At 41.6% G+C, this 27,474-nt stretch overlaps 1 protein-coding gene across 1 annotated transcript in view; it reads left to right on the top strand.

The window, feature by feature from the left end:
• Positions 1–17,772, top strand: part of SLC49A4 (solute carrier family 49 member 4) — a 390,034-nt gene extending 372,262 nt beyond the window's left edge. Inside the window, exon 9 of the mRNA XM_069224669.1 lies at positions 10,697–17,772. Within this exon, the coding sequence (XP_069080770.1) occupies positions 10,697–10,812 (116 nt within the window). The 3' untranslated portion in view covers positions 10,813–17,772. The remainder of the gene's footprint in view (positions 1–10,696) is intronic.
• The last annotated feature ends 9,702 nt before the right edge of the window (positions 17,773–27,474 follow it).

The raw sequence follows: 27,474 nt of genomic DNA, 5'->3' as shown, positions 1-27,474 counted from the left end.
AGAAATTCACCTGTTATAGTTAGTTATCTCAAGTAACTATAACCCGTGCCCTAAGGTAATTATAATTTGTGCCCCTGCCATGCACAGTTTTTTCGTCAAAAAGTTTACTGTACTTGTTACATTGATATTATCAATGATGTTATCAAAGGTGTCATAAGTGCCGTAATTTGTGGGGTAATTAGCAGTGCATGGAGAGGATGTGAGTTATACTTACCTTAGGGCACAAGGGAGGTGTAGGTCCCCGGGGCTGTAAGGGGGCCATGCAGCCCCCACACTGTATTAAAGTGCCGGGAAGGTGGCGATTCCTAGGGCTGCCGTGGGGTACTGTATGACCCCCTCCCCCCACACTGTGAGAGGTTAAAGCCCCAGGGACGTGGCGGACCCTGGGGCTAATAGAAGCCCTAGGAGGGGCCCCCCTCCTTAATTACTTCCCCGGGACCTGGCCCACCTGGGGGCTAATGAAAAGGAATAGGTGGGAAAGCGCCTTTTGTTTTGTAAATGTCAGAAAATTCTTCCGGATCTGGCTCCGTAGATTTTTCGGACATTTAAAAACAATGCTCTTTAGCCCTGGCGATGTCCCTTTGGGTCCCCAGCGCCAGAGCTAATGGGTCGGGGTGTCCCTACCATGCCCCCTCTTTTTTTTTTTTTCTGGGGCTCGGCTGAAGCCTAGTCCCAAGATGGCTGCCAACACTAACTGCTTCAAGTATTGGCAGCCAATCAGTTATCAGCACAGGGGCAGTTAGATCCGCGGAGGATCTGCTTCCCAAGATAGATATATTTTTTAAACTATAATTTCTCCTAAAGTACTGCATGGTGGGTTGCAAGTTATAGTTTCCATAAGGCACAAGTTATAGTTACTTGAGATAACTCAAACTGGGGAATTTCTAAGGTTTAAAATGAGAGCCTAACTATAACTTATATCATGAGATAATAATGGGGTTCCATAGTGTAGGCAAATGCAATTCTAATTGTGCAGTCATAGGATATTCAAAGATCTCTCATTTATTGTGGAGACCCCAACGGAGACGTGACCACATTGCAAGGACATTGAGTTATTTAAATATAAGTAAAATAAATATAATCTCCTCCCACTAATATATGCTGACAGTCATATATGGTAATAAAGGTGGTAAAAAAAAAATTTGATGAGTAAACTTGAAGAACATTTCGTTAGTTGGACAGAAGTCGTCCAACAAGGGCTCACTGGCCTAATTAGTTGCAGTGACATGATTTGCACCATACGTTTTTTCACTTTGCTTTCAAACAGTGATTTCTTGTTTGATGTCTCTGTTTACAGATACATGCTTTTTTTTCTTATTTACATTTTGCGTACCTTGACATACACAAGCCACCCTAGTATTTAGAAGAATCTGTCCTCAAGCCTTCGATATGTATGCATAGTGTAGCTGCTGTAGAATTCTCCTGAACAGCAAGAAATGCCGCCTTAGAATATGAGGAGATTTTTTTTTTAGCACTGTCAATTTCTGGAGGTTGGCTTCTCGGTGTCTGATTTTTATGTTGTGCGTTCCAGAACATAAATTGCTCTTTTCCTTCAGCTGCATGAATTATGGATTACGCCCGGGCACTAGTGCTGAAACCTTTAATATGATTACTAAAGCTTGTGGCTGTGTTTAGAATTCTGTAGAAATACCTGGAGAAGCAAATGGCCGCTCCAAGGAAAATTGATGTTCCTTTAGAAAACCTGAGGCAGAGACGAACTGCTGATGCTGAGAGGACTCCATTACCTGCCTTTCTGATTAAAAGCATTTGATAAATAATTAAACCTTTTGAGCTGCCAATTGGGTTTCGAACTTGGTATTGTGAATTGTGTATTGCTTTGGGTAGGCTGCTAATCAGTTACTGCTACAAGTGGTCCAGCCAGGATTCATGCTTTTCTTTTAAATTTTCCAGTTAACAAATTAGGTCTGCTTTTGTAAGCAGTGTAGCAATTTGTCTGCAAACAAAGCAGTTTCTAAGTCGAAGCCTATAAAACAGCTTAGAACCTCTAATGGGCATTCTGAAAGCTTAATTGGGAATGCATTCTGCCCATTGCTGACCATTGACTATGCGGTTTGTAAATTACAGTTGATTGCTTTTGTTTGCATTATTTGCTTTAGGCTTTCCAGATTGAGTTGAGTTTGTTGCTCTAGTGGAACGTTCCTACAGGCCTTTAAATCCTGTTCTTATCTTGTCATACTTGCTGTGCAATCAAAGACAGAGGTCAAATGTCAGGCTTTGTCTTCTGAGGGAGCTTAGTGGTTACATTTCTTTCTCTGACTTCAGAGTGAGAGAATTATGTGACAATCCTTCTGGGTACCCGTGTGAGCGGGAAGGCTGTAAGATGTTATGTTTTCTAGCACATAGCAAAAATGAACTGCACAGATATTTCAGAATATATCAGAATTAGGAAAGTACAAATGAAGCACATTTTTTGTAATTCTCAAGTGTGGAGTATTATATCTGAATATTATCAAAACATGCCAATACACTAGGTGATCACACTGTCACACATTTTTTGTGTGCAGTAAAACTGTATGTCTGTGCAAATGTAATGATCATTTCAATTGAAAATGTGTTGTCTGTAATGGCAGTGAACTACCACTCCACTTTACACTACTCCACTCTGCACTACTCCACTCTGCGACACTCCATGTAACTCCATCCCATGACACTCCACTCTGTTCTACGGTATGCAACTCCACTCTGATACTAACATGCCACTCCTCTCCATGACACGCCGCTCTAGTCTACTCCCTGAATCTACACCCCTCCACTCTGTGTCCCTCCACTCAACACTGCTTACCCCACGCCACTCCAATCTACCCCACTACACTCTAATCTAACCAAGTCTACTCCATTCCAATCTACCCCACTCCACCCAAGTCTACTCCACTCCAATCTACCCTACTCCACTCCAGTCTATTTCACTCTTCTCCAATCTACCACACTCAAATCTACCACAATTTACCCCACTCCTGTCTATCCTAATCTACCCCACTTCAGCCCAATCTAATCTGCTCCACTCCACTCCAATCTTTTCCACTCCAATATATCTCACTCCACTCTAGTCTAACCCAGTCTACCCCAATCCACCTCACTCCAGTCTTCCCCACCCCACTCCAGTCTACCCCACCCCACTCCCATCTGCCCTACTACACTTCAGCCTACCCCAGTCTACCTACTCCAATTTACCCCCCTCCAATCTACCAACACCACACTGTGCCCAGGGTCACTGGATATATGGGGCAGGGGAGTACCAAACTATGTGGCAAGACTGAGTGAATTATGCAGCAAGAACAGGCAAATTATGCAGCATAACAGAGCACATTTTGTTATAGTATTATTTTAACATTTTGTAGGTTTTACACTTGGTAACAATGTCTGGACATTGGCTGCATCTCATTAGTACCACCCAGATATAGCAATAAGCAACAGAAAGATGACCAGTCAACCTTGGCGAAGGGCCTTCCATAGTCCTGGAACATGTGTTGCTGCATCTTTAGTACCTTTAGTACCTTTTGTACGGTTTGTGCTTTTGCTAAAATCTGCAGGTTATGCAGCAGATGGTGGATTATGTGGCAAATATGGCACATTCATAATTATGCGAAAAATGCCACAGCGGCACAATTGTATAATTGCAGTGGCCCTGACTATACTCTTCTCCAGCCTACTCCAGTTTACCCCACTCCACTCCACTATGATCCACTCTACCCCACTCCACTATAATCTTCCTCAATCTACCCCACTCCAGTCCACACCCAATCTAGCCCATGCACCTCCAGTATACTCCACTCCAGTCCACCCCACTCCACTCCAGTCTACTCCACTCCAAACTACCCCAATCCACTCCTACCCCACTCCGCTGCATCCCAATTTACCCCATGCCACTCCAGTATACTCCACTCCAGTCTACCACCCATCTTCAGTCCATCCCACTCCACTTCAATCTATTCTAACATACACCACTCCTCTCTATCCACTCCACTCAGGCTAACCCAATCTACCCCACTCCATCCCTCTCCAGTCTAGCCCACCCCACTATAGCGCACTGCAATCTGCCCCACTTCAATCTACCTCACTCCACTACACTCTACCTCAATCCATTCCACTATTATCCAATCTACTCCAGTCTACTCTACCCCACTATAATCTACCCGTCTACCGCACTCCAATCTATGCCACTCCACTCCAAACTTCCCCAGTCTACATTTGAATCTGCTCTGCTCCACTCCAATCTACCCAACTCCAACCTACCCCATTTCACTCCATTACAATCCAGTCTACCCCGCTCCATTCTTTACTCCACTCCAATCTATCCTACTCTACTCCAGTCTACCCCACTTCAGTCTATCACAATCTACACCACTGCAATCTGCTCCACTTCACTCTAATCTACCCACCCCACTCCAATCTACTCCACTTCACTCAAATCTCATCCAACCAACACCATTCCAGTTTTACACAATCTACCCATTCCTGCCTGCCACAATCTACTTCACTCCAGTCTACTGCACTCCAACCTACCCCACTGCACTCCAGCCTACCCCAATCCTCTTCATTCCAATCTGACACAATTTACCCCACTCTACTCACCCCACTCCAGTCTATCCCAATCTACTCCATTACAATGCAATCTACCACATTCTACTCAACTACACTCCAGTCTACTCCAATATATCCAGTACGATATAATCTACCTCGTTCTATCCTACCCCATTCTAATCTACCCCAATCGACTCCCAATATATGCCACTCAACTCCCCCCTACCCCACTCTACCCTAACCCAATCCACCCCAATCCACCTCCACCCAATCCACCTCCACCCAATCCACCTCACTCCAATCTACCCGACTCCACTCCCATCTACCCTACTCCACTCCAATTTACCCCACTACACTCCAATCTACCACACACCATTCCAATTTACCCTACCCTTCTCTCTCCGCTCCATTACAATCTATCCCACTCTAGTCTACCCCACTTCACTCTACTCTTCTTCAATTGATCACACTCCACCCCAGTTGACCTTACTCCATTCTACCCCAATATTCCACACTCCCCCACCCCTATTCACTTTACCGGACCCCAATCTACCCCATCCATCCCACTCCATTCTGCCTTGAGTTTACTCCACTTCAATCTGCACCTGTCTACCTCACTCAGATCTACCCTACTCTAGACTACCCCACTCCAATCTACTTCAATCCAACTAACTCCACCCCAATCTACCTCAGCCCCATCTTCCCCACTCCACTATTTACCCCACTTCAGTCTACCCCACTCCATTCCAGTGTACCCCACTCCATACACCACAGCAATCTATCTCGCTCCAGTCTACCCCACTCCACTCCGATCTAACCTTCTGCACCCCAATCAACCCTACTCCACCCTTCTCCTGTCTACCCCACCGCACCCCACTTGAACTCAATCTATCACTCCCCAATTTGTCCCATCCCAGTCTACCCCATTCCAATCTACCAGAACTCTACTCCACTCTACCCCACTCCAGTCTACCTTACTCCAATCTACCGCACCTTGATCTACACCACTCAAAACTTCCATCCCACACAAATCTATATCACTCAAGTCCTCCCCAGTCTGTCCCACTCCACACCAATCTACCCCACTCCTCTCCAATCTACCCCACTCCTCTCCCATCTAACCCACTCCTCTCCCATCTATCCCACTCTTCTCTACCTCACTGCACTCCAATCTACCCCACTCAGTCCAGTTCACCCCACTCCTTTCTAGTCTATTTCACTCTAATCTACCCCAATTCACCCCACTGCACTTTAACCCAATCTACCACACTCCACTCTGCCACACTCCACTCTACCCCACTCCACTCTACCCCACTCCACTTCATCCTATCCCATTCCACTATATTCTAAAACTTCCCTCCCTAATCCACCCTCTTCCACCCCTCGCCAGTCTAGCCCACCCCAGTATACTGTTTTGCTTTCTGTCCCACCCCAGTCTACCAGTTTACTGCACTCAACCCTACTCCAACCTACCTCACTTCAGTCTACCCCACTCCAGTTTACTCTTTTCCAATCTACCCCTCCACACAAATGTACCCCAGTCTACCCCAATCCATTCCAATCTATCCTTCTTCAGTCCACCCAGTCTGCCTCACTCCACTCTCCCCAGTTCATCCCACTTCAATCAACCACCACCTACCCCATTCAAATCTACCACAAGTTACCCATTGTAATCTACCCCACTCCAATTGACCCTTCTCCACTCCAATATTCCCCAGTCCACTGTACCCCAGCCTAGCCCACTCCACTCTAATCTGCTCTACTACACCCCACTCTACCCCACTTCACTCCAGTGTACCCCAATCCACTCCACTCCAGCCTGCCACAATCTACCCTACTCAACTCTACCTTCCTTCACTCCAGTCTACCTCCGCCTACTCCACTACAATGCAATCTACTGCAATCTACCCCACTCTACTTGACTACAATCTACTCCACCCCAATCTAAACCACTCCACTCTGATATGCTCCAGTTCACTGCAGTCCAGTCTACCCCTCCACACAAATGTACCCCAATCCACCCACTCCATTCCAATCTATCCTTCTTCAGTCCACCCAGCCTACCTCACTCCACTCTCCCCAGTTCATCCCACTTCAATCAACCACAACCTACCCCATTCAAATCTACCACAAGTTACCCATTCAAATCTACCGCACTCCAATTGACCCCGCTCCACTCCAATATTCCCCAGTCCACTGTACCCCAGCCTAGCCCACTCCTCTCTAATCTGCTCCACTACACCCCACTCTACCTCACTTCACTCCAGTGTACCCCAATCCACTCCAGCCTGCCACAGTCTACCCTACTCAACTCTACCTTCCTGCACTCCAGTCTACCTCAGCCCACTCCACTACAATGTAATCTACCGCAATCTACCCCACTCTACTTGACTACAATCTACTCCACCCCAATCTAAACCACTCTACTCTAATATGCTCCAGTTCACCGCAGTCCAGTCTACCCCACTCCAGTCTAAACCTCTCCCCCAAGCCACCCTTCTCCACCCTAATCAACCCTACTCTACTCCTCTCCAATCTACCTCACCCCAGGATACTGTATTCCATTCTATCCCACCCCAGTTTACTTCACTCAACCCTACTCCAACCTTCCTTACTTCAGTCTACCCCACTCCAGTCTGCCCTTTTCCAATCTACCCCTCCACAAAAATCTACCCCACCCCATTCCAGTCTACCCTTCTTCAGTCCACCCAGTCTACCTCACTCCACTCTCCCCAATTTACCCCACTCCAGTCTACCACAATCTACCCCATTCAAATCTACCACAGGTTACCCACTCTATACTCCCCCGCTCCACTCCAAAATTCCCCGGTCCACTGTACCCCAGTCTAGCCCACTCCACTTTAATCTGCTCCACTACACCACACTCTACCCACCTCACTCAAATGTACCCCAATCCACTCCACTCGAGCCTGACACAATCTATCCCACTCAACTCTTCCTTCCTGCACTCCAGTCTACCTCAGCCCACTCCACTACAATACAATCTACCCCACCCCACTTCAATACAATCTACCCCACCCCACTTGACTACAGTCTACTCCACCCCAATCTACCCCGCTCCACTCTGATATACTCCACGTCATTGCAGTCCAGTCTTCTCCACTCCAGTCTAACCCTCTACCCCAATCCACTCTTCACCCCAGTCAACCCTACTCCACTCCTTTCCAATCTGTCCCACCATAGTCTACCCTACCCAGCCCACCACAATCTACCCCACTCCAATGTACCCCAATCTGATCCTCTACAATCTATTCCACCCCACTCCAAACTATCCCACTTAAATCTACCCCATTTAAGTCGTCCCCTCTCCAGTCTACCCCAGTCCAAACAACTCCACTCTAATCTACCTCACTCCCAACCTTTGCGACTCCACTTCAGTCTACCATACCCCAATCTACCCCACTCCATTCCAATTTACCTCACTTCTCTTCAAACCCTACTCCACAACCATCCACTCACTCTACCCCAATCTGCCACACTCAACTCTGCCTGAATCTACCCCACTCCACTCTAAACCTCTCCACCCCAGTCTAACCCTCTCCACACCAATCTTCCCTACCCCATCCAGTCTTCCCTACTCCAATCTATCACCCCAACCTACCTGAAATCTAGTCCACCCCATCCTACTTGAATTTACCCTTCCTTAGTTTACCCTACTCCAATCTTCTACCATACTCCAATGTATCCCAGTCTACCTCAACCTACCCCACTTCAATCTACCCTGCTGCAATCAACCCCACTTTATACAAATCTATCCTTCTCCATTCTAGACTTTCCAACTCCAATCCACTCTACCCCACTTCACTCAATCTAACCCAATCAACTCCACTCAACTTTACCCCACTTTAATCTACTCCAGTCTACCCCAGTCTCCCGTACTCCACTCAGTCTACCTCACACCAATCTTTCCCACTCAAATCCAATGTACCCTAATCCACCCCAGTCCAGTTTATCCCACTCTACTCCACTCCAGTCTACCCCACTCTATTCCACCCACCCCAGTCCAATCTACTCCACTCTGCCTCTCCACCTCAGTCCAACTCTACACCACTACAAGCGACCCCACTCCAGTCTAACTCACTGTATGCAATCTACCCACTACAATCTACCCCGCTCTTCTCTATTCCACTCTACCCCAATATACCCCACTCTGCCCCAGGCTACCCTTCTCCACTACACCCCACCCCACTCCACTCTACCCCAGTGTACTCCAATCCACCCCAGGCCACTAACTTTTAGACTTGCTGAATAGCAGCCACCCTGGTGTACAACGTAGCTAAAACACATTGCCAACTCCAGAAGCTCTCACATTGGTGAGACCTATTGCCTTTGCCAATGCTTGTTTTTAAGGCTAAGGCAAAGTTACTTTGATTCTAGAATTGTTGTTTTCTTTTTTAAGGAAAAAAGTGGTCTGTAGTCTGAGGAGTTAGACAATGGTCTTTCCCATGTTGTCATTAAATTACCTTTGGTTATTACTGTGAGGGCTGAGGAATGCCATGAAGTTAGCAGCAGGAATTGTTGACCAGTGTAGGTAATGTGTATTTTTTGCTATGCCCTAGAATTCAGGCTTCTTCTGGTCTAAATTCTTATAAGGCCAAGTCTGAGTTATACATTTCTGCTGCTAATAACGCCCTAAGTCCCAGTTTCTATTTTAGGCAAGTGAAGTGTTTTCAATAGACTTCAATAGATTTTGTCTTCCTACGGGCTTCTTGAAACCCTAATTGGGAGACTTTAAGCTTTATTTGAAATCCTGGAATGGGCTACATTTCCTCGAGTTTTCATCCGAGATTATGAAAACCTCTTGCCTGGATACATCCAACTGGTCGATTTAACTTTTGGCGAAAATCCTAGAAGAATTTAGACCAGAAGAAGCCTTGTGCCATTTCATCAGAACAACACCCCCCCCCCCATATATAGCCACCATTATCGTAAACTTCTTTAAAGGTGGTCCTGATGAAGGGGGGCTGAATTTGTTTTTGTGTACCATCGAAGTGTGCGTTAGCTGACATTGTGCCAACATCCCAGCCCACAACACAGCAACGTTCAAAATTTGAGTTTTCTTTTCCTGATTAATTTTGTAGTGTATGTGATGCGGTGGCTGGGATGGGGATGCAATGTATAAGTGAGTTGATGTGTGCCCGAGTGTAAATGTTGGTGTGAGTGAGAGTGATGTATTTGAAAGGGGGTGGAAGAAGCACTTAGATATATTGTTAATTATTTATGTCTAGCTTCAAGAAAATTTGTAAATAGTGGTTCTTGGGTTGATTATTGTATGTTCTAAGGATGAAATTAAATGTACAGAATTAATAATTGTGTAAAGAAACAAAGTATTATGTAATTAATAAGACTCTTGAAAATATAAATATTCATAAAATGTAAATGTAGTAAAAGTATTACTTCTGGGCAGACCGTTTTGCGCTTAATCCCTTTGTGAAGATATTAAGGTCAAGTGAGATTTTGTTTGTTTTTTCATGATAGTTAATTCATTTTCTTCACTCTCAGCCCTTTGGTTCGCAAATATGACTTTTACCGGGACATAACTAGTTACAATCAAACCATTTAACATGTTTTTAAGTAAGACCCAGGGTGTTCCACCCTTAATTCTGGAGTGTCAGCATTTCTTTTGCTTGCTTACGCCCTAAATCTATTTGTTTATAAAGGTATCAAATTAAAATGGAATAGTGTTCACGTGAATATCAGTTTAAGTTGGTTTTGGATATACATTACCAATTAAATTACATATTTAATGGAAATGAGAATTCAGACGATTTCTTATCATTCCATTGAAGATCACACAAATTATATGAAAACAAGTATTTCTATACAGTTGTCAATCTAGATAGAATCAGTCTGTCAAGCAATCATTACCAACCAGAGTTTAATGCAGCACATCTAAAAAGGACTCGTGTAGTCAGCAGGTCTGGCCTCCTTGGCAAGCGTTTTTGAACTAGAGTATATGTTGTTTTCTTGTGTTTATACAGACCTTTCGTGGTTCAATGGGATCCTCGCTGGATCGTGTTTGCTCGGTCTGCTGTGTATTCTGTGCTTCAAGGAGTCCAGGGATAAGCTCCACCATGGGAAATATGCCTTATGAGATTGTTTAAGACACTGAGTGTTGTTTTCTCATTTGCAGAGCTGTCCTGGTTGAACTGGTGCCTCACCGGATCCTGTTTGCTCAGCCTCCTTTTCATTTTGTGCTTCCGGGAATCTTACGATCGACTCTATCTTGACGTCTTTGTTTCGGTGTAAGACCGAAGTGATGCAGTTTTAACGAGACTGGAATTCTGTACACTGCACATTTGCTTGGATTTGCACAGCTGAAAGGAAAAAAGGGAGAAGAATCTACAAGCACCGTTTTAACATTTTCAAGCCTGTGACATTATTTGTATATGTGGTTTTCGGGTGTCATTTCATAGTGTATGCTTCTAAGATAAACTGGATCCTGGACCCATCATAAGGATACTGCAGAGAACATCAGAAGACAACAGGTATAGCTCGATGTCACAATACTTCTTTTTTCATAAAAAGGATGTATTTGGAAGAGATCAACAGTATATGTGCCAATTCCAACGACTGAACTATATACAGTTTGTGACAATTAAATTGTTAAGAGACTAGTTGAGCTAGCTACCAGTTGATAGTGCTCGTTATGGTGGCTCTCGATCCCTATTCCTTCAGCCATTCACGAAGTGACAATAAGTAGTACTTTTTAAAGAAGGGGATTTGAAATAGTATTTTAAAATACTGATGCTGTTACAGGGTTTCACTGTCTGCAGGTGGTTGGCTGTGGGTTTTACAGTCAGATGTAATTCATGAATACACTTGAGACAGTTTGAGTAAGTATCTGGATTGAAAGATGCCAGGAACAGTTGTGATTGATACTGAGGAGCAGCGGGAAAAGGGCTGCAAAGATGTTTTTTCAATCTATCGATCTAATGTGGATAATTGTTAAATTGAGCACACAAATTGTAATTTATAAGTCAGCCACTGAACTACAAAAGAATTTCAGCTCCCACTGTACTTCATTTCACAAGAACCCGATTAAACCCAGTGATGGGTATTGTAAAGATTCTCAAGGAAAAACTACTTACTCTTGAATGCAAACTACATTTATTGATTAATAATTTCACCGGTGTTCCCTTCTCGTATTTTAGTATTTAATATAAGCTTCATGTGAATTCCTCCCAACTAATGAATCTTAATGTATTAACAATGCATTTTTGAATGGTTTTGTACGAGGACATATTTTCTTTGTCAAACGTGCTGAAATAGTGCGTATTAGGGCGCTGCCCCATAATACCGGTTTGTACAGTCACCTTTGGAGAGAATCAATGTCTACTGCTCGTTTTATTCCCAGGAGGTCAAAGCACATTTCAATGATGTTCCCATCCAGATGTAAAATTCAGTGTTTTTTCTGAAACCGCAGATAGTAAACCGTTTATTAAATGTTGTATTACATTAATGCCCAATAGATGGAAATGTTACTGAAACCTAACATTTATTAGCCGTATGACAGTATCTGTGTTAATTGATTTTTAATGAATGACTGGGAATCTTTTAAGTTCCATGTCGATAAGTTTTGATTTTTCCTCTTGTCCAGTGCTGCACATTACACCATGTTGCTTGCACAGTAACTTTTTTAATAACCGAGATTTCATTAGTTTTATCGATTGTAAAATACAACCGACAAATGTGTACACACTGCTTTGGCATTTAATAAGACTTATACATTGCGTTTCTGCAATCGGATGTTTTCATAAACCATTCAGCCCATGATAAGCCCAAATTTCCCCCAAATTCTTTTGAGTTTCTGTACTTGCACAACTCCGTTTTAACAGTTATTGGTAATATTTTGGACTCGACAAGACTTGGATTAATAGCACAGAGTGCATTATCTGTTTTTTTGTCCTTGCACAAGTTCAGTGCTATCTAGTTTCTGCAAACAAAAGGAAATGGCAAACGACCAACATCCCTGGATCATTTAATTTTGTGATATAGAAGGTTTTAACCTTATATACTGCCTCTCCATTCTCAGAGATTGCTGAACACTGCCAAACAGTATCCGAAACTATGCTAATGTGTAGTGATGTTGGCTATACATTCTCGTCTCCTTACCCTTCATAAGAACCACTTATGCCTCACTTCTCACTTCAGTTACTCTGGCAACCCAGACAAACAATCATGCCATGATATGTGTATGTTTCAGACTGTGTAGTGGAATCATTGTTTTTTCTTTTCTGTATGTGGATTATCAGACATCGTGCCACCTTCTTCTCCCAATAGTGCTCTTTCTACTGATAGCCTGTTTATGTGGCTGAGATACAAGAGCGCGGCCATTGTGTGTCCATTGCACTGACTAGATATTTGTTTGATTCCCACCATCCTCCGATTGCCTACTTTGAAATACTTTACCCTGTTTTAAATGTTGTTTTCACTGTAAAGGTAATTGCCAGTTCATGGCAGTCTATAATGAATCTCTTGGTAAATCTCTGTTATCTAATCACTGATTTATTTTTAGTCCTCATTACATGAGAAATAATGCTTTGTCTCTTTTGGGCTTGTTTAAGTGGAGAGCAGGGATTCCCCTTTTCTATGTTTACACATCTTACAGTGTCCCATTATTGAGTTCCTATCTTGTTCTGTGGTGTCTTGACCCAAAAAGGGGTCTCTGCATTACTTTCCAGAGGTGTGCCAGTTGCTCTGCTGCCATCTCTGGGTAGTTGTACTTTCTTCATCTTTACCCAAGTGTACATTTATAATATTTCTTAATTTAAATGTTGGCAAGCTTCACCAGATTCTTGTTCTTTCATCTCTACCTATTATTAAACAGAGATATTTATTGTTCTTTTCCGTTCTCTCTATATATAAAAAAAATAAGAATTGTAATCCAGGTGGAGCTCGGAAGCGCCGCTTGAGTTACTGCAGATGTACAGAGTGATGATTTCCCATGGCTTTGTTACTAACCAAAAAACAAAGGATCAGTTTTTTATAATGAAAATGTTATTCAACTTTATCTGATAACAACATGAAGCAAAGGATCAGTTTAACAGTTGCTTATCTCTCATTTCCAAAACAAGTATTTGTTTTGTGGGAGTGTCCTCTAAAGAAGAGCACTTTCTCTATCTCAGGAGTTCCTCGGATCCTTCCTGGTCTTCAGCTGTTGTATCAGTTACTAACCTCTTCACAGGCGGCCCGTTTCCACGGACAACCTTTAAGGCAGGCTTCTCCAACCAGTAGCTTCTAAGCTACTGGTAGCTCTCTAGCTACCTGTGAGTAGCTCTCCTGTGTGGAGTTCAGCAAACCAAATTAGGCACTTTTGCTTGGTTGAATTAACAAGTGTATAACAAAATTGAAAAGTGTGTATTTCAGGTGAAAATATGTGTATTTTCAGAACCCATGATTTCAATCATATATTTAAAGCTGATAGTCGAATGATAAGTCATGCAGCATTTGAAGACTTATTAATAACATGATTCCCTTTGTGCAAGGGAACATTGCAGCCATGGCTGTTATGTGTTTACCCTTGTAGAGTTACTTCAAACTGACTAAGCGTTTTTACATTTTCTGCTGGCAATCCCGTACTAAGGTAATAATGGGTGGTACTCTTGCATAGGCCCTTGTAACTAGGTCCTTGTAGCGGACCCATGGCCACTAATGTACTCTTCTCTTAAGTGTGCAACACTAATGATTTTGGTAGCTCAGGATGATTTTCGTGGAGCAAAAGTAGCTCTCATTAGTAAAAAGGTTGGATACCCATGTTTTAAGCACATAATGTAGACACCAGCTTTTTGTTATTTTTGTATTGCAATTTGGGTTTTTCTTAACTTGCTCGTTGCAAAGATTGAGTGATGTTTAGGCTCCGCATTAACCCTGTGAATGCATCTCTGGTGGCACGGCATTGGGGGGGGGGAGGAGTCCAATGCTTGTTTCTAGAAATAGCTGAGTAAAATATTAGAGAGCTTCTTGATAAAACAAAGAATCTCTAACTTAGAGAAAGCATTTTCTCCTATTGCCACCAGCACAAAAATTGTGTCCATGTCAATCAGGTAGTTTTTATTTCTTCATTGTTCACAGTGGGAACCCAAAAAGGACCATTGATCTCACCTGGATGGGGAAATACCTGTTTTCACAATTGGAAAACAAAACATAAATTTAAGTTGAACCTCAGATAGTTGTGACTAATGACCTTGTTTTGGGGGATTTAACAGATGTGGTCATTTGCACTCTAAATAAGGTAAGTGGGACATCCACTGCTTTTTGGTAGATATCCCACATCTGCCAAACTCTGAATAAAGCCCTAAGTTCTGGCCTGTCATCACCACCAATCCATGTTTACTTATTTGAAGTATCCAGGAGCCATTGATTGTCTGAACAAAGCTACCAGCAGCACAACATCACGATGGACAGAACTTTTGCTGAGAAAGGAGAATGGTTTATCTACCATCAGAGACCAGTCTACTAATAACTGTCAAGCTAAATGAACAGTAACTACTTTTGGCAACCTGAATCTTTGTCTGCCCCCTCCTTCTGCCGCACTGAAACCCATTTCTCATAATAGAGGCACACACCTCCATTTACCATCATTATTGTCTAGTCATCCAGGACCCTTGTTGGGATCAGATTTGCCAATTGAGAAGTCCTTCCTCCTCCAAGGTCACCACAAATCATTGCTTCATCAACACAGAGAAATATCATACCCAGACATTTAAAGTAGACCACCCTCCCGCAATACCTGTTTCATTAAGGTAAGTTGCTGTCTCACCAAAAGTGTTCTTTCTTTTTATAGTGTCGTAGCACAATTGTGCGGGTCTTTCCTAAAGACTTTAACAACACTGCAGTTGCCTTGACTGAAACTGGAGGTGTATAGGACGCCATGTATGTCCACAAACTGATCGCCGTGTGTGTCCACAATCTGATGATTTCCTTACGAAGCATTTTGCACTGACTGGTTTTCAAGATCCTGCCCTTGTCTGAGTTCACTGTGATCAGCCAAAATGTCCTCAAAACGTGGACTGTAGTTATTATGAGATGTCTTATACACATAATAGGACTTTTTATTCCCTCTGCCTTCAAGGGTTAGAACCCTGCAGTACAACCTATTCCCCCCTACATTCCTTATAAGTCAGCTTAAACTTGCCGTTTCAACATTATTGGGGTCTGTTGGCATTTGTATGTCTTTCCTACTGAAGTTTATGGTAAGTGATTTGGATCTGCACCTGTAATCGCACTGGGACCAACACACAGGACTGCATTTTAAGACTTTACCAGTAGTACAGCGATTCTTTTATGACAGAGCCTAATCGCCCAGGGAGTATACGTTTCTCAGCAATCAAACAATTACAGCCAACTTCATAGCATTGTGTTGACATTTAAGCTACTGCTTCTTTTCCTGAAGTTGGAACAATCAAAGGGGCAGGCAAAGCTGTCATAGACATTTGTAACTAGGTATTGAGCTAGACATTGCCCATCAAATGGGTCCACAGAAAGTAGAGGTTGATAGGCTGAGGAGAGTGCGTCATACCCATAAATTGGAGTGGGACTTCTTTGAGCTACGACCGCAGCTGCAAGTGCAGTACATTTCTTGGATGTGTAGAAGACCACTTTCCCTTAGCAAAGATTTCAATTTGTCTGGACAGAAATGTTTGTATAGATATTTTTTCCATCACTATAATGGCTGCATACTTCTTTAGTTAAGGAAGCTAATGTTGACTCCAGAAGAGACTGAAGTGCAGTCTTAAAAAGGACAAACTTGTGCCCCATATTCTTTGAAACCTACAGGAAAGTTCCGCATATTTAATATATGTTCACACAATATCTGAGCAATGGAACTGACAGTCAGCCAAATGCCCTTTCATATGAATGAATGAACAGTCGTTATTTATAAAACACAGTTTCTACCCTGGAACTGAATGTCCTGGTGTTAGCACAGAAATGGAGATGGGAGAGCCTGCAGAGGTAAAGTAGAAGGTATGGGAAATTGAAAAATAAAGAGGTGATAAGAAGCGGATTTTGAGAACTTAGCGGAAAAAAAGAGTAATTCTCCATCACGCTTAATGAATATTGAGGAAAATTCTAGGCTTTGACAGTGTAAACCCCTCTCCCCGAAAAAAAAATACATTCCCCAAAGTGAGGATGCCACACATAAGTTACTGTAAGCAGATTTCCTTTGAAAGGGTGGAGAATCCATGAAGGTCGATGCTGTTCTGCAGGTGGCAGATGAAGACGTTTCCGGTGTGGTTAGTGGAACAAGGGCAAGTGCAGGGGTATTATTAAGGGTGTATGTAGCCATTTAAGTTGAGAAGTGATGTGATTGCATCTACTAATGTGAATGAAATGAGTTGCAATGTCCTGCAACACTCGAGTAGTAGAGGAGACACTGAGAAATCCCCAGATAGAGGTCATTCCAATAGTTCTGCTGTGAAGAAATGGTACCCCAGATGATGGTCGGGTGGAAGGAGGCACGGGGATAACAAAGTTTTGTTAGGATCTTCAAAACAAGGAAGCAAGTGGACATACTTTTCATTTATGTAACCTGCAGGACAGCCTTTTCTGTTATGCCTCTGGCCAGATGCAGCTCTTGCCATCGTGCTTTTCTTTTTCTTCCCATCTCCTGAGCCATGAAGCAGGCTTGAAGCAAATAGTGAAAGTTTTTTACTTGCTCTAGTAGGTAAAGTACATTTTATGCCTAAATAGTGCGTGAGGAACAGAGTGAAAAGGGACGCCTGGAGTAGGACCGAGCCTGTATGGGAGTTACCTGCATGCATATTTGGTTCCATTACATTTTACTTTTGATAACATTTCTGATATCATCCACCTGGTGGTAGCGGTCACATTGCCAGTGGAGGAGAACTAGAACAAAGAATAAAGATGTTGTTTTATAAGGTTGATAGTTTAAGTTCATCTGAGAATTAACTACCATTTCTTTCTGACTTTGTTTACATTGTGTGTGTGTGAAAACGTATCACTGAATCTATTCATTTGAAAGTGTGTATTTAAATATTGTAATCAAATCCTTTTTTGACAAACGATCTTGTTGTATTAGTGATGGTATTAATTTTCTGGTTATTTGCCTGTTGTGAGATAAGATCATTTTTTGTGGCCGGCTGGGGTTTTGTTGTATTAATTTGTATTTGTACTACACTTACAGATGTCTCAAATTACAAAACATATACAGATATTTCTATTAAAATCAGTGCATTAGGAATACAACTATTCCATGAGTTTTAGTAATTTAAGGTAAAAAAAACGAGGCAGATTTACATAGCTCTTTACTGGAAACATTAAGTACTATCTGCAGCTGGTCCAGCAAGCACTAAGTAACTTAATTGTCTACTACCAATCAACCCTTCCTCATTTGATGAAGAAGATCTTATCCAAAACAGCTGATGAGAAAAGGAGTTTGGATGAGAAGAAGAAACTTCTACCGTTTTTGACATCGCTTGATTTTTTGATTATTTTTCTCTCACCGTGTCACTAGCATGGGCAGACATTCTCTTGACTACATTTCTAGTGTCATAGTTATTGCACATGCGCCTTTGGTGCTTGTCCACCAAATTTCTCATTCAGATTTCTTTTTTCTTCATGTTCTCAATTTTCCCATGTTTCCAATCTAAAGACCAATATGGCTGCAGAAATGTAATGGTTAACCTACCTCTTAGTAACCTGTGGTGTTGAGGGGAGTGATGACCACAACCTGGTTCAAAGGGCTGCTTCTATAGGCATGTGATACTTTAGCACTGTTTGAATAGTTTCTTTGACTGGATTGTTAGCCCTTTCAAGCTGAATTATGTGACAGAAGAGGACCAAACCATGTGGTAGGGTCGAGTAAATTATGTGGCAAAACAAACTAAATTATGTAGCATAATGCACCACATTTTGTAATATTATTACTTCATTATTTCGTCATTTCTAAACTTGGTAACACTGTCTGGACATTGGTTGCACCTCATTAGTAGTAGTTTAATCCCCACATATGACAATAAGAAACAGAAAGGTGATCAGTTAACTTTTACAAAGGAGCCTTCACTTTGCGTCAACACGTGTCGCTGCATTTTTAGTAACTTTTGAACCATTTGAGCTAGAAGCAATCTTTTTTGTTAAAATCTATAGATTATGCATCAGATGATGGATAATGTGGCAAATGCAGCAAATCTATAGCTATGCGATATGTAGAGCAGCTACAAAGTTTTATAATTGCAGTGGCCCTGGGGATGGTACAGAGACGACCTTATATGTTCTGTGACATCCTCATGAATGTAACAAATTCTTGAGACACAAATTACACCCCTTTGTCAGTGACTAATTAATGTAGAAATCTTTTCCTACTTAATAATTGGTTCAGGAATTCAATCACTTTGGACGTAGTGGGTTGTGATAAAAATTTGACTTGAATCATTTTGCTGAAATAAAAAATTCAAAAATGTCATTACGCATTTCTAGCGGTAAAGCATTCATTGGTCTAATAAAGTTGATCCTGGCTTTTATCCAGCAACTCTCAGGTAACTCCTCAGACATCATGTGGCATCAGTGGTAGCAAAGGTTTTTTCTAGATTATTAGAGATGGAACAGCGGTTGACAAACAAGTCAACATCATGGTCCATGGAGGGCCACCGATATTGTTCCCTGACTTTTTCTTTTGTTCTGGTCATTCCCACATGGCTTTAATGGGCTAGTGCTATTAACATTTTCCTGAAAGATGTTGGTGCAGTTAAGGTGTCACCATGGAGAATTACATCTTCAACAATAGTGATGTCATCCCTTATCTTCAAGTACAGCCTTATTGCTTCATTTAGTACTTTTGTCGGGCCATTGACAATGTATTCTCTTATTTCTGTTAATGCATTATCCCTCCTAACGTGCACCATCCACTCTTGTTTGGTAATGGCGCCATTGGAATCATCACAGTCAAACAAACATGTATCCAGCAGAACATTATCGTCCTCAGTATTTTTAAACATTCTTTTTATTTAGGTTTTAGTCAGAGGGAAGGGAAAATGGGGTACATGAGAAATAAGGTACAGTTACATACAGCTGGCACACAAACAGTGCCTCTGTCTGAAGATAATACGTAGTACATTTCTTGTGATAGAGTCTGATAGCATCATACTCAGTGTTATCGCAGTCTGGTTCATTGTCACGTGGCGCGTCGCTATTCTTGTTTCCTTGAACCTTTTCCTTCTAAAATGCTAACCAGTGGTTTCTGATCTGTGCAAATAATAAACCTGTTGCCCCAAAGTAAACTTTTGAATATAGTAACCGCCCTCACACAAACTAATAATTCTCATTAAATCACAGAATATTTTGTCTCTGGGCCCCTCGATATACGTGAAGCAAAGGCAATAGTATTCTCCACCCTTCCCTGTTTTCTAACTCAGTACCACACCCAACCCTACCTGACTTGCCTCAGTAGTTACAATGCTTTGACATTTTCAATAAAATGACTGCAGAGATGGTGCAAGTTCAAGTTCTGTTTTTATGTCTTTCGTGCTCTCCTCCCAATTCTCATGCCATTCAAATTCTGTCTCTCTCTCTATCCATTTCCAAAGTGGTTCTCCCTTTACAGCATAATTTTGTATGAATTTGGAGTTGAATTCACACATACCCAAAAATGATGAAAGTTCTACCTTGTTAAGTTGTGTTGGGGACTTTGAGATTGCAGTTATCAAAGATAGTTTTGGCCGAATACCATGTTCATCAATGAGGTGTCCTAACTTACTTTTTTTTGTTTTTTTTGTAAAGTCAGACCGCTGTCCTGGATTCTTTGGAGTACTTTCATCAGTACAGATATATGTTCTTCCTTTGTTTTGCTGGATATTAACATGTCATCTTGAAATGATCTTATACCTTCCATGCTAGTGAAAAGTTGATTCATTATACACTGGAAGACAGGAGATGCAGAGCATAGCCCGAAAGATAATCTGTTAAACTGGCAGGCTCCTTTAGGAGTGAAGAATGCTGTGTATTTTTTTTTCCTTTCTTCCAGTTGTATCTGGTGGTATTCTGCAGTAAAATCGAGCATAGTAAAGATTTTAGCTGGGTCCAATGTTATCACGATCTCATTTATCAGAGGCAAAGGCTGACAATCAACTGCAACACGGCGACTAAGTTGGCGGAGGTCAGTGCACAAACCAGTTGTGCCATTTTTTCTTTTATGCAGTGACTACTGGTGATAGCCACTCTGATGCATTGATTGATTCAATTATACCAATTTTACACCATTCTTCCAGTATGGCCTCAATTTCTGTCCGAGTCGACAAGGATATATTCCTGACACGTTACTTGGCAGGATGTGCGTCGGCTTTTAAGATTATTTCATGTTTATAATCCTTTAGTCATCGTAGCTTTTCACTAAATACTCCTTTGCATTCCTCGAGAAATGTCTTTTTGGACATTGGAACACATAAGGAGTTTGACGTGGATTGATCATCACTCCTAGTTGTTGTTGTTCTAGCCACCCAAGAATGTTAACATTGTAATCCACCACAAAGACCTTTGTCAGGACACTTTTCTCCTTGAATGTCAAATCCGCATTAAATACTCCTTCCAGTTTTATTTTGTGGCCACCGTAAGCTCCTGGAATGGTTCTATTGGCTTCTAGTGGGGTTTTGCATTCCAGATTATTGTAGGTGTCCTTTGATAGTATAGTGATTCTGGATCCACTGTCAACTAGCATCTCTACATTTACTTCATTTACTCCAGCAGTGCATATAGGTTGATTCAGTCCTTCTTCTGCATTGATGATGGGCACAAGTAACACTTAGGTTTCAATTAGTATATTGTCATCAGTGTGTGAGGTTTTGCAAACTTAATATAAATGTTCTATCTTTCCACACTAGCATATTTTGCCTAATGCAGAACATTCTTTGTTAGATGCTAAGTGTGTATTGGCCCCACAACAATAGCATACAGCTTTGTTGCTGTGTAAATTTGAGCTATTTCTTTTACTGCTGCTGTTTGACTGTTTTTCGACGTTTCTCCTTCTTTCGGAATCATATTGACATCCATGGAATGGTTGTCTAGTTTGTGCAATAATTTCACACCTTTGGCAGACCTTTTAATACTTTTTATGTTGAATTCACTTTTTCTAGGCTCGGTTTTCGATGACACAAAAGTTTTTCTTGTGCCTTCAGAAAAGTGATGCACATTGTCACCTGGTCTCAAATCATTTCATCCATGTCCCTGAAGTAGCATGTTGTGGGCCTGCTTCCTTACAATTGCAATGTAAGACTCAATTGATTCACCAGGTGTCTGATAACGGTAATAGAAATGTACCTTTCCATTATAATATCATAGTTGTATCAAAATATTTTTTCATTCTTGTTTTAGTGTCAATGAATACATCCCATTCTTGGTCCTCTTCCTCCTCCTTCTCAGCAGGGGTTATGTGAGCAAATAACCTCCTCCCTTCTGCCCCCAAACAATTATACATTATAGCTTGTTTTCTGGATGAGTTGTAATTTGTTCCATCACTAGGTTCTAAATGCTTTTCAAAGCATCTGACCCACTAGGTCCGGCTATCAGCAGGTGGTCCTGGTGCTTCCAGTAAAGTGCTGGGCATCACTACTGCATTCATTATTCCTGCCATGTTATTACAATCACCAGGATTATGCATGTGCTGTCAAAGGAGCAGATCAATTTGCTGCATAAAGCATGCAGTAATAAAAATATTGAATTCTTAAAAATCACTATTTTGACGATTTTGCTTGCGCTGATAATCACATCAAGTATAGGTTATTTTTCATTTCAGTGGATTTAATGGGTTAATCTACTCGCAGTACTGTGCTTATGCTCCTCTCAGGGGGAGACTGGGGAGGGATGAAGGTGTTGGCAAGCTGAAGCAAAAGGAGTCTGGAGCCAGCATGGGCATGAGATGGAGGGTCAGCTGGTGGGTTCTTTGGGCACTCCTCCAGCCTTGTCACACTGGGGAGGTGTCGTGCCAAACCGAGGTTTAGAGAGTCAATCGGCAATGGCATACCTGACTCTACCAAGCGGCGGAGTTCCAATGAGCTTAAATGAAGGTAGGGTGGATAGCAGTGGATATCCCGCGCTCGTCTCCAAAATTAGTTTGTGTAATGATGATGGAGGGAGGAGGTTGTACACATCTTCATCAGTAGTACCGCACAGAATGGCAATACCATTCCCCATGCCCCCCAACCCCCCACCTGTCCCCAACATTGTAGAACCAGCGCAGCTCCCCCTTGTGCATGCACACAAGAGGGTACTCGGGAAGGGGACGCGAGGGCCAGCCCTGAGGATTTTATCACACTTGTCCTAACGAACATTACATCTTTTCCTTTTTTATCAACAATTATCTCAATGCATAATCTTTCAATCTAATGGGTTGAATGATGGTTCTTCTGTTCAAAACATTAGCAGTAGAATTTGTTGCATTATTATATGAAGGTACATTGACTGAATTTTCATAATTTGTGCCAGCATAACACAGTTTACATTGCTCTCTCTCATTGATTTTATCCAGTAACACTGCTACACTGTCTTGAATGGTTTCACTGTTGCCCACAGGTTCTGGAGTCTTAACAGCAACGACGTTTGACCCATTCCACCATTGGCCATTGCCCAGTAAGACAGCCGTGCCATTGTTTTTAACCATACATCTTGATTCACTGCACTTGCTCATTTTGGCTCATTTTTTTGATATTGTGGTCTCACCATGTCACCAACTTGCACAGACATTTTCCTGACTACATTTCTAGTGTCATAGTTACTGTGCATGCACTTTTGGCTCTTATCCACTTAATTTCTCATTCTGGTTTCTATTTCCTTCATGCTCTTGTTTTCCAGTTTTTCCATGCAATAGACCAATATGGCTGCAACTGCATCTCAAATTTCAAAACAGAAATCTCTATTAAAACCAATGTATTAGGAATTCATCTAAGCTATGAGTTGTAGTAATGTAAATTCACAAAAAGGAGGCAGATTATTTAGCTGTTTACTGGAAATGTTAAGTACTACCTGCAGGTGGTCTAGCAAGCACTAAATAACTTAATTTTCCACTACCAATCAGTCCTTTCTCATTTGATGGAGAAGATCTTATCCAAATCAGCTGATGAGAAAAGGAGTTTGGATGAAAAGAGGAAGCTCCTACCACTGTTGACATTGAAATATTCCTGTATCTTAAGCTTTTGAGTAATAAACTAAGGGCTTATTAGTAGTTAGAACTTGTAATTGTAGAAGAACGTTTTGTATAAGATACAAATAACTAACAATGTAAACTAGTCCAGACACACCTGACTACGAAGAGGCATAAAAGTTAGGCAGTGGAGGTCCTGAATGCACCTAACAGGTAGCTAACACTGGGTCGCACTTGAGTCAAACATTGATTTAGTTGTGTGTTCGTCGATTAGTAGGACAAGGTGATTCCTGCTTTAGTAAAGAACCAAGCTGAATTAGCCACAGATCCCAAAGTGGGCTACTAATAAGTTGAAGTGATTCCCTTAAGCCAAAGGCTCAAGAACTTATCAGAAAGAGCAATCCATGCATTCCGAGGCCCCTTTCCACAGAGAGTGGGAAAGCCTTAAAGAGTCACATTAAGGCACAGAAACCAGCATAAGAGTTAACCATCTAACCTGCCCACTTAGCCCTAACCAAGGAAAGTTCTTGACAGCAATACCAAACTCTTGGTAGCGTTATTCAATGTAACTTAGCGGCGTGCCATCATGCAGCATACCAAGATCAGGAGAGCTTTAAGGACGCAGGCTGGAAAGAGTAATGATTCCTCATGCATCCACATATTCTCCAGTGTGCAAATACTTCAATAGATACAATAGAGCAGGCTGTGAGTGCCAGTAGTGTGGAGAGTCTGGGGAATGTCTGGGCCCAAACAGAAGGGTAGAACCTGTCTGGGAGCAGCAAGGGCAGGGAACAGAGATTGCTAGGTCCCTTGAAAAGAAACGCCTGCACAGAGGTTTGTGGGATGGCAAGTCATCTATAAAGACTGGCCCCAACAGGCATAGATGAAATTATAATTGAAAAAGGCAAAGAAGCAGCCATCTTCCAGCTATACCCACATTTAGCCCTAAACCTTAGATGACAGCCCCACCAATAGCCGTAGCTGGTTTGATGTATTGCTAATGGAATTCAATTAAAAATTGGACTCTTTTGGATTACCAACTCAGAAGGTTTGTAAGAAAATAAAGACAGAAGATGGGTGACCTGGACCACAGTAAAATGGCAGAGAATGCTGTAGAAAATCAAGGCTCTACCCAAAAGACCATTGTAGCATAACTAGGGTAGGAAGGAGAATAAAGTTCTTCACTTATGCAAACTAGAAGAATTAGAGAACAGATCCTGCCAGAATAACATCTTTATAACGTGCCTTCTTCTGGGAGCTGAATGGAATGCTACGCATACTTGCATTTGCACTTTATAAGGTATCTACAGCAGTGATTCCCAACCTGTGGTCTGGGGACCCCTGGAGGTCTGTGAAGCCATCTCAGGGGGTCCATGGTTGCTTTCAAAACTAAGTAATATTAATAGATTAGTAAATTGTATATAAATAAAGAAGCTAAACGTATAACTCAAAATTGTAAAATATGCTGTAAATGTCAAGGAAATTGAAATTTAAGGTTAAGAAAATATAATAGTATACTCAGATCGATTTGTGGGAGCATTGCAGATGTATCAAAAGAGTATGGGATGGGATGATGTGTGGCTACAATTGAATTTAGAAAAGCCCCAACTTTCTTATGAAAATTAAAATGTTTCATTTTTTTTAATTTATATTTGTTTGCAAATTAAATAAAATATGTTATCATTAGTGTATGTGTTTTGATAAATGCTTGTTTCTGTATTTTTTGTGTATTGTTTTGCCGTTCAGATCATTGACAATATTTAGACTGGGCTCCCTGAGTTTCTATAATGACTCAGTGGGGGGTTCTGGGATTCTAGCAGTGATTCAGCGGAGGTCCTCGGGTTCCATTAATGAAAAAGTGGGTGTCCACAGAAGTCAAAACATTAAGAACCAGTGATCTATAGCATTCACCACTGTTACACCATTAGTATACAGACGCAGTTATCATAACACAACATAACTTGACTACGTAAATCTTGTTGCTGCCTATGGTTTCCGATTCAGTTTTTCACAAGCCATAGGCACATTTTCCATAAGCTACTGTTTGCAATCTAAAAGGCAATGGCGAAGTTTCATTTAAAAAAAAATGTTGTTTTTACTAGCTGTATCAAGATCTTTAAGTAGGCATGCCAATACAGAATAAGAATTTGGCAAAAGCCCTATAACCACAAAAGGCATATGTTTATTATCGCTAGACTACCCCTTCTGCATGAGTTTAAGTTGAAAACCGAATGCACGCCATACATTCCACTAGAAAGCCATAGCTGCTATGAGCTGTAAGAGTGAAAGTGAGGGGTGGGATAAGGTCAAAGGACGTGAGTGAGAACAATTTTAGAAGATTAGAAAGCTGGACAGAAATAGGTAGCCTGGCTGTAAGAGGTGCTGGGAAGAGAAAGCCAGAAAGGACCTACCACCATTGGTCAATCAGCAACAGTAACCAGGTAAACAAGAGTCATTTATAGCAACATAAAATGCTACTAACTAAGAATTTGCAACACGAGGTTATGTTTCCTTTCTAATCCTTTTAAACCAACTATGTGGGCAAACATTTTAAGTGGGTTGGTGTGGTATAAGTAGTCTATGGAAGAAGTGAAACACAACCACTCCCAAGTAACCTTTACAGTGTGTTTGTTACTTTCGAAAATACGTTTTTAGCGGAAGGGAAAGAGACATAATTACTTCCATTAGGAATACAGAAAAGACTAAAAGGGGTCTTTGAAGTCTAGGGCCATTGAGTATGATTCCTACTTAACAGAAAGGCATTGGGCTTTTATTATCTAATCTGTTCCACTCGGTTATGGTGAGCATAGGACCAACAAATGGCAATATTAAGATCCTGGGAATTCCAAATACATTTTTTCTCCTTGGATCGACAGCTAAGAAAAGAAGGCTTCCTATTCTGGTTTATGATTTCATTCCATTCCTTTGAATGGCAGAGCACAAGGATAACATTTATTAGTGTTGTAGTCATTAAGAGAGAACTTGAAATTTATATTCAATTTTAGTGTGTATGTCACAAACAACGGGCACAGTATAGTTTCCTCAGTAATTTCTTCTTTCTTATAGATTTCTTTTATAGAGGGACACAGAGTTATTGTGGCCGACCTCCTGGTGGACTTGGTATGCTTTTTCTAAGACACCTGTTGGTGTAGCTTAAAACAATAAATGGGATGTAAACGGTCAACATGTTTCTACCTCACTGACCATACTGATGTCTAGGCTTTCGTTAGGATCAGACATACACACTCTGTCACCCGACTATAGGAAACAAGAGAATATGTACACAAGTTATTAAACAATCAGTCAGCGGAGATAACCATTCCATGATTAAAGGACTCTACATGAACTCAGGGGCAAATCTAACTTGCAAAATCTATTCAAAGTAAACCTTTTTCTAAAAGTATTCCAAATGAATGTAACTTATTTACTATGTTAATGAAACTAATGTGAAAAATGCCTTTTGTTTCCAAAATGTTTTCTTCAGTTTTTATTTTCTTGGGAAGGAGTGCAGCAATCCTTTTCTCCATTTGTTACTTTTTTTGTTGAGCTAATCCAGAACCACCTCTCATATTTCCACATTTTTTTTTCCTGTAACCAAGACCCCCGATTCCCACCTTGCAGCTAACTTTCTCCTTCACCTCTCCTCTGTTTAGCTCACTCATCGATTTTGACTTCATGATGCTCCTGCTTCTCTTACCCCAGTTTTTTCTTCTGTCCCTTTCCTATTCTTCTTTACTCATGTGTTTCCTTGTCTACCCATCTTCCTTTTTAACTGATTCCTGTTTTGCTTCAAGGTAAATAGAAACAGGATTACACTTTGA

This window comes from Pleurodeles waltl, chromosome 3_1 (genome assembly GCF_031143425.1).
Source record: "Pleurodeles waltl isolate 20211129_DDA chromosome 3_1, aPleWal1.hap1.20221129, whole genome shotgun sequence".
NCBI lineage: Eukaryota > Metazoa > Chordata > Amphibia > Caudata > Salamandridae > Pleurodeles > Pleurodeles waltl.
The sequence above is the reverse complement of the archived record's forward strand: the minus strand, read 5'-3'. Positions and strand labels throughout refer to the sequence as shown.